General features: G+C 32.4%; 1 protein-coding gene across 1 annotated transcript; it reads left to right on the forward strand.

Annotated features, from left to right (window-relative positions):
• Positions 1 to 1,875: 1,875 nt before the first annotated feature.
• On the forward strand, positions 1,876 to 5,253 carry LOC125048262 (calcium-independent phospholipase A2-gamma-like; the record flags this gene model as incomplete). The annotated part of the gene is given in 4 exon segments (XM_047646874.1): positions 1,876 to 2,081; positions 2,373 to 2,564; positions 2,820 to 3,015; positions 4,021 to 5,253. Coding segments are annotated over 4 exon segments (851 nt in total), but the record flags the coding sequence as incomplete, so codon positions are not given.
• Between the last annotated feature and the right edge of the window lie 3,967 nt (positions 5,254 to 9,220).

Raw genomic sequence — 9,220 nt, forward strand, 5'->3', positions numbered from 1 at the left:
AAATCCCCATTGCCACTAAAAAAGTGGTGAGTTTATGTGGGGGGCTTTTTCTTTTTCTTCTTTTCTTTTCCTCTTTTTTTTTTTCTTTTTCATCTTCTTTTTTTTTTCTTTTTTTTTCCCTTTTCTTCCCCTTTCCCTTCCCCTTTTTTTCCCCTCCCCCCTTCCCTTCTTCTTCTTTTTTTCTCCCCTTTCCTTTTTTTCTTTTTTTTTCTTTTTCTTTCCCTTTTCTTCTCCTCTTTTCTTCCCTTTTTCCCCTTTTTTCCTTTTCCTTCTTTTCTTTTTTTCCCTTCTTCTTCTTTTTTTCTTCTTTTTCTTTTTCCCCTTTTTCCTTTTCTTCTTTTCCCCTTTTTTTCTTCTTTTTTTCCCCTTTTTCTTTTCTTTTCCTTTTTCTTCTTCCCTTTTTCCCTTTTCCTTCTCTTTTCTTCTTTTTTTCCCCCTTTTCTTTTTTTCTTTTTTTCTTTTTCTTTTTCTTTTCCTTTTTCTTTTCCCTTCCCTTTTTCTTTTTCTTCCCCTTCCTTTTTCTTCTTCCTTTTTCTTCTTTTCTTCTTCTTCCTTTTTCTTTTCTTTTCCCCCCCCTTTTTCTTTTTCTTCCCCTTTTTCCCCTTTTTCTTTTCTTTTTTCCCCTTCCTTTTTCCCTTCCCTTTTCTTTTTTTCTTTTCTTTTCTTCCCTTTTTTTTTCCCTTTTTTTCTTCTTCTTTTTCCTTTTCTTCTTTTTTCCCTTTTCTTCCCTTTTTTCCCTTTTTTCCCCCCCCCTTTTTTTCTTTTTTCCCTTTTTCCTTTTCTTCTTCTTTTTCTTCCCCCTTCTTCTTCCCCTTTTCTTTTCCCCCCCCCTTCCCTTTTTTCTTCCCTTTTTTCTTTTTTCCCTTTTTCTTCTTTTTTTTCTTTTCTTCTTCTTTTCCTTTTTCCCTTTTCCCCCCCCCTTCTTCCCTTTTTTTCTTTTCTTCCTTTTCTTCTTCCCTTTTCCCTTCTTTTTTTTCTTTTTCTTCTTTTTTCTTTTCTTCTTCCCTTTTTTTCTTTTTTTCTTCTTTTTTTCTTTTTCTTCTTTTTTTCTTCTTTTTTTTTTTCTTCTTTTTTTTTCTTCTTCTTTTCTTCCTTTTTTTTTTCTTCTTTTTCCCTTTTTCTTCTTTTTTCTTTTTTTCTTTTTTCTTTTTTCTTTTCTTTTTCTTTTCCTTTTTCCCCCCCTTTTTCCCTTTTTTCTTCTTCTTTTTCTTTTTTTTTTCTTTTTTTTCTTTTTTTCTTCTTCTTCTTCTTCTTTTCTTTTTTTTCTTTTTCTTTTCTTCTTCTTCTTCTTTTTTTCTTTTCTTCTTCTTTTTTTCTTTTCCTTTTTTTTTCCCTTTTTTCTTTTTCTTCTTTTTTTTTTTTTCTTTTCTTTTTCCCTTTTTTTTCTTTTTCTTTTTTCCCTTTTTTTCCCTTCCCTTTTCTTTTTCTTTTTCTTCTTTTCTTTTCTTCTTTTTTTTCTTTTTTCCCTTTTTTCTTTTCTTTTCTTTTTCTTCCCTTTTTCCCTTTTTCTTTTTTCTTTTTTTTTCTTTTCTTTTTTTCCCTTTTTTTTCTTCTTCTTTTCTTTTTTCTTTTCTTCTTTTTTTCTTTTTCTTTTCTTTTTTTTCTTTTTTTCTTCTTTTTCTTCCTTTTCTTCTTCTTTTCTTCTTTTTCTTTTTTTCTTCTTCTTTTTCTTTTTTCTTCTTTTCTTCTTTTTTCCCTTTTTTTCTTTTCTTCTTTTCTTCTTTTCTTTTTTTTCTTCTTTTCCCTTTTCTTCTTTTTTCTTTTTTCTTCTTCTTTTCCCTTTTCTTCCCTTCTTCTTTTTCTTCTTCTTTTTCTTTTGACCTTTTGAATTGCATATTTTTATGTTTTTTTCATATGCTTCTTCCCTTTCCACAGGTGTCCACCGGTCTTCATTAGAAGATTGTGAAAAATTGTACCGTAGGCTAAGCACGCAGATCTTCACCCAGACTACCTTTAAGGGGGCTACAGGTCTCTTCATGAAAAACTCATACTACGACTCTGACGCGTGGACGGAGATCCTAAAGGAAAACATGGGAGAGATGTCACTCATTGAAACTGCAAGAAATGTAGATACCCCTAAGGTACTGGGAGTTTGAGACGTTTTATTTTGTGTCTGATATTTATCATATTTGATGGTTATCTTTGTGTGTGGAAGATGCATTTTCATGTGATTATCACCAAGGGAACGTATTTTTCCATAGTTGTTATATGTATGTAAAACATTGGCAACAAAGCACTGAGTGAGATCTATGTTGAGGTAAATAGAGAGTATATGGATCAAAGAGGATTTTGAGTGGGGAATTTAGTGAGCCAAAACATTCTTCAATTATTAAATGTTTTCTAACCATGACATCCCCATAACCTCAAAACAGATGTGTCTTGTTGCTACTTCGGCCAACACCAACAGAATCCAGGCCCATCTCTTCCGCAACTACAACCTGCCGTACAGGGTCACCGGCCACTACCAGGGAAGCTCTCTGCCGAAGCTGTGGGAAGCCGTGAGGGCCTCGGCCGCCGCCCCAGGCTACTTCTCCGAGTATAGTATCGGCGATCTCATTCTGCTGGTGAGTCTCAAGATGAATAGATTTATGAAAACTATATTTGAAGATTTGTGAATTAGATGTAGGCTACTTCATGCGGTCTTTAGCAGATTTTTCCCAGGAGTGTTAATTTGTAAATTCACCAATTGAAAACACTTTTCCCCCATTTGGTCTCTAACTCCACCTTCCCTCTTCCTCCTCACTGTCTCTCTTCTTTTTAACCCAATTTATAGAAATTAGAGAGGAGAATGAAACTCACCCGATCTCCCTCCCAAACAGGATGGCGGCTTATTTGTCAACAATCCCACGGCGATTGCACTCCACGAGGCAAAACAGCTGTGGCCTGAGGCTAACCTGCAGTGTGTGCTCTCCGTGGGCACCGGCCGTCACGAGCCCATTGCCACCACCAGCGAGTCTTCCATCAACTGGGGCACAAGAATACGCACAATACTCAATAGTGCCACCGACACAGAAGGTGAGAGCAGACTTCCTCTCTTTCTCTTTATTTTTTTTCTTCTTCTTTCTTCTTCTTCTTCATCTCCCTCTCCTTCTTCTTCCTCTTCTTCTTTTTCTTCTTCTCCTTCTTCTTTTATTTCTTTTTTCTTCTTCTTCTTCTTCTTCAGTTTGACAATTTCCTTTTTCCTTTTGGTCTGTGTTATAATCCCTTTTTTTTTTTCATCATATTCGTTTGAATATGGTTTATTTGTTTTAGCCTTTTCTATCTGTTTTATTTTCTGTCTCCTCTTATTCTTCTTTGTCTTCTAAATTTTTGTTTTCCCCACTTCTTTACTTTTGCACTCTTATTCTCTTCTCTCTTCTCTCATTCTCTCTTTTCTCTATGCTTTATTTATGTCATTACTCCTCTCTTTTCCTTAGTTTCTTCCTCCTCCTATTACACTTGCTCCTACTTCTCCTCCTTTTCTTTCACTTGTTACCCCTCCCCTTCTTTCTTTGTATCATTTTCTTTCTTCCTTTGAATTTGATTCTACTCTTCTTCCCCTTCCCCTTCCCCTGCCCTTTATTCCCATTTACTCCTGTTCATCCTGTTCAGCTTCTGTAATCTCTTTCTTTTCCTTCCCTTCCTCCTGTTTCTCTTCCTCTTCCTCCTTCCTCTCCTTCCCTTCCTCCTGTTCATTCTCCATCTTCTTTTTCTTCATAACCTTTCCTACTAAGTTTTCCTCTTCTTCTTCTTCCTCTTCTTCTTTTTCTTCTTCTTCTTCATCTTCTTCATCATCATCCTGCCTTTACTTTTCCTTCATATTCATTTTCTCCCATCCTCCTCCTTTTCCATCTCCTCCTCTTCCTCTTACTCCTTATTTTCCTCTTCTCTCCTTCTTTTCCACATCATCACCATCATAATCATTCTCATGTGCATTTTTTTGGGTATTTCGTTATTTCTCTTTCATTTTTTTTAAGTCATTCAGTAGCCTATCATACTATTCTTTTTTTTATATATGGAACATATTTTATCTCCTTGCAGGTGTTCACACAACCATGCACGACCTCCTGCCAGGCAACGTGTATTTCCGCTTCAATCCATACCTCAGTGATGAAATTGGTCTGGATGAGATTGCCGCCGACCGTTTGGCCATGATGATGGAGGACACGTCTCTGTACCTCCGCAAGAACGAGGCCAAGATACAGGAGGCCGTCCACGCACTCGTCAAAAACAAGAATCCCCTGGACCGCGCAAAAGACTGGTATCAGCAGCAGAGTCTTTTATGGCCTGTGTATTAGGGTTTTTTCTTTTCTTCTTCCTTTCTTTTCTTTTCTATCCTCTCTTTTATTTCTTTCTAGTTTAAAGAAAGTGCATAAGTCTGTTGGTCAGAACCTGTGAACTAGACTGTTTTATTCTCGTACTTCTTTGAATGAGATTAAATCAGGATAGTCTTATTTGTAACACATTATTTGTTTGAATCTTTGGATATCAAGATAGTCATACAGTCAGAGTTCTTGTATTTGAAACAAGGAAGCGCAGACTAAAAAGTATTTACATTACTGGTATTCATTTTACATTACTATGTTGTGAAAATGACATGCTGTTTCATGCAAAATTCCACAAAAGTTTACAACCCTTCATTTAAATCCATTTCTTGTTCGTTTCGTGTGAGTGTCACACACTACAATCTCTTTTTTTTATTACCATTAACCTCAGGAAACTAATCACAGATTATTTTTATATATTTTATAGGTGCTAATATTATTTTAGAGATGTTAGGTTAAGTTATGTCGGATAGCAGAAAAGTGTCGTCTCAAGAATGACTTCTCTACTAGTTGTTCTGAATAGTATGTTTTTAGTTTTTTTTCAGCTTTATATATATGTATTGTCTTGTTTTTTTTATTTTTATAGTATTTAGACATTTTATATCCAGATTTTTATTAGTTGCCTAAATGAGCAGAGTGTATACAAGACACCCTTTTCTCTTTTTCTTTCTTTTTTTTCATCTTAACATTTTCATATTTTATCAAGAAATCACTGTTCCTAACTTTTTAAATCCTCTCATTTGATGAAAGGGAAAAAGCTTATAAATAGCATGATAGAAATTCTGATTCGAGTGTCGCCTTCAAGAGCTGAAACAGCCCTAAAATTTTACCACATTTGATGTGTCTTTAGCAGTAAACGAGACCCTTGTAAAGAGTCCCTTTCATGATTGGTAAAACCGCAGTTTAGAAGAGGAAAGCGATTTTAGCTGTTAATAAAAGTAAATATATATATATGTATGTTTATAGTGTATGTATTTGATGTAGTTAGAATTTATATAATGATTTCTTACTTATATAACTTAAAAAGGGTAGATTTACTCAAGATAAACATTTAGAATGGTATGATATGGACTTATATATAAACATGTCTTTATGATTTCTTGGAAATATGATAAACTACACGAATATTTGACATTGCATATATATATATATATATATATATATATATATATATATATATATATATATATATATATATATATATATATATATATATATATATATGTATATATTTATATTTATATACATATTTATATACATACATATACATACATATACATACATATACATACATATACACACATATACACACATATACATACATATACACACATATACACACATATACACACACATACACACACATACACACACATACATACACATACACACACATACACACACATACACACACACACACACACACACACACACACACACACACACACACACACACACACACACACACACACACACATATATATATTTATATACATATAGATATAGATATATATACATATATATATATATATATATATATATGTATATGTATGTGTGTATATATATATATATATATATATATATATATATATATCCTTGGACCAATGGTATCAAGTTTATTTCTTTTCTAAAAATAGGTAATTATCTGACCCATATGTGATAAACACACCCTCTCCCAGTGATATCTTCTAGTCATGTTACAAGTGATATAATAAAGCAGAAGAAATATTGTAAAATATTGTGTTTGTATATCCTTCTTATTCTCTTATTATTTTTCTACATATTAAAGTTTCAGCAGGCAGAAGAAATTATTGATTGCTCTATGTACTGAATGCAGCTGTAGAGAAAAGGGAAAATGGGTATTTTCACTTAGAAGAGTTATAGGGCAGTAAAAGTCTTTTGGTAGATGTAAGAGTGATAGAGAATTAACGGTTATTTTTCACATCTCAAGAAATGGCAAGATAGTTTGGAAATAGCACTGATTTTGCAATAAGGTCTGTTGCATTTAGTTCATCACAGAGCTAATATTTAGTATTCATCTAACTTTAAATTACTTCTAAGTTTGGTGTGCCTATTTTTGTGTAAATCTGATAGGGATTTTTTTAAAGATAATGAAACCCTCTCTATAATGTACTTTTCTTCTTTGCAATACCTGTTAACATATTCTTTTTTTTTTTAGTTATACTCCTTGCTAATTTGAGTTCTAAATACCATGGATTTTGTTTATTAGGACACATCACTTCCTTTTGTGGGCATAGTTAAAATACCTCTCTAGAATAACAGAATGCAGTACCAGCTTCTTGTGTTTGGTATTTTAAAGGGAAAGGTTTTAAGAAAGCGAATGAATTTGAAAATCATGGAACAAAACATACTTTGGGTGAAAATATATGGTTTAGTCTAATATCAAATCATATTTCAGTTCCAGCATTTATTAAAAACTGTTTTAAGATCTACCATCATTATTATGTTGTAATTGTTATTGTTATTATTATTTTACTATTACCAATATTATTATTATTACTATTATTATAATTATTATTATTATTCTCATTATTATTATTATTATCATTATTATTGTTTTTATTAGTAGTAGTAGTAGCATGATTATCATTATCTTAATTATTATTTTTATTATTGTAATTGTTATCATTATCATCATCATCATTATTATTATTATTATTATCATTATTAATATCATTATTATTATTATTGTTATTATCATTATTATCATTATTATTATTATTATCATTATTAACATTATTATTATTATTGTAATTATCATTATTATTGTTATTATCATTATTATCATTATTGTTATTATTATTATTATTAATATTATCATTATTATTATTACTATTATTATCATTATTATTATTACTATTATTATTATTGCTTTTTTTGTTGTTATCGTCATCCTTGTTATGATTATTATATATACATTTTTATCAACATTACTTTCATTTTTCTTTTCTTTCTCCTCTTTCTTCTTCTCTTCTCCATCTCATTCTAGCTCCTTTTTTTCTTCCATCATTTCTTCAAACTGTTATCCCTTCATCTTCTTCAAATTGAGTAAATCTGGACAATTATCACCATACTTCTCCTGTTTCCTCTTCTTCTTCTTCTCCAGATTCCTACCTGCTATAATCTTTCCTTCCTGTAACGTTCCACTTTCACCTGAATCCAGTGTCCTTACAACTGAACTATATGTAACCCTTAGAACACATGTCTTCCCTCCCTTCCTTCATGATTTTCACTGACTCCTAAAACTCATTATCTCTTATACAAACTGTACAGCTAACCAACCCCTTGTCCACAAGATTCAGGATCAACTATTCCATCTAGAAACAACATAAAACAGTCAGTTTTTGCTCATTGTCCACATCCCATTAACCCAGATTTTCACATATATAGGCCTCGGACTACTACCCGCACTTCAGAACCTTCACCCGCTGGCAGTCTTTGTGGTCCTGCCATTAATAAACTATATGACTTAAAACCTTCCATTTCTCCTTGGTCAATACCATTCCATAAGAACAGACACTGGGAAACTGCTCTCAGCCGATTAATCATTGGGGACACTTGCCTCACATATTCCTGTCTTATGTCACAATCTGAATTATCTCTATACACGTCATTCCTCTTTCAGTCCCATGTATCGTGCTATTCTATCCCCCGCTTTACAGCAACCCCTAGTTCTGCTTTTCCTAACTTATTCTCAGTTCCCAGATCCCCCCCTTTTCCATATTCATTCCTTTTCCTTATTCTTTCCTTTTCCTTATTCATTCCTTTTCCTTATTCTTTCCTTTTCCTTATTCATTCCTTTTCCTTATTCATTCCTTTTCCTTATTCTTTCCTTTTCCTTATTCATTCCTTTTCCTTATTCATTCCTTTTCCTTATTCATTCCTTTTCCTTATTCATTCCTTTGCCTCATTCATTCCTTTTCCTTATTCATTCATCATTCCTAACCCTTTCCGCTACTATGCTTTGCTGTGGTGTTATAGGCCCCTCTTGTCCTCGTCTTTTTCTTTACTCCTCACCTTCCCCTCCTCCTCTTTCTTCATCTTCTATTCTTCTCTTCCTCTTCTTATGTTCTTCTTAAAAGCCCAATGTACACACACAAGAGCCCACGTACACGCACACACACGCGCGTGCACGCGCGCACGCACACACACACACACACACACACACACACACACACACACACACACACACACACACACACACACACACACACACACACACACACACACACACGAATGGTATTTTTTTTTTTCAATTATTATTACTAACCCTTTCTTAAACAGATAAAGTGGTTTCCCCTAAACATTTTTCGTTTTCTATGAAGAGTCAAAATCTCGTTTTCTTTTAACACTAGATTCGTAGGCTGGACTATTTTATATTGTATTATTAGTATTTTTTTTATTTTTTTTTATTTGAATATTCATTGAACGCTAGATAGATAACTGGATTATTATGCAGTTACTTATCTATCATTCAATAACTATTCAGATGAACCATGATACGATATAAAATTAGAAAGTGTGGTTTTACATACATTGAATTTTTTTTTTTTTTAAACTGAATAAATTGTTCTTTATCTGTATCATTTAACTAAGACTTTGGTGCCCCATATATGTGTAATTTAAAATATAAGCATAATAAGCCACACAAAATTCATCCATCGAATTACACAAAACTTAACAGGAAAGAAAATAATGTTTATTTTTGTATATATTTTTTTTCACTTATATTTGAAAAGTTTCTTTGAACAATTCTCAAAACTAATCTTACGTAACACATCTGCCTCTTGTTTCTATTGGAATTTTTAATATTCTTCAACTGAGAAAATTTGCGACCATTAATGTTAAATAAATATTTAATAATAAAAAATCTACGGAAGCCAATGTCTCCATTT

Source organism: Penaeus chinensis, chromosome 43, assembly GCF_019202785.1.
Source record: "Penaeus chinensis breed Huanghai No. 1 chromosome 43, ASM1920278v2, whole genome shotgun sequence".
NCBI classification, from domain to species: Eukaryota; Metazoa; Arthropoda; class Malacostraca; order Decapoda; family Penaeidae; genus Penaeus; species Penaeus chinensis.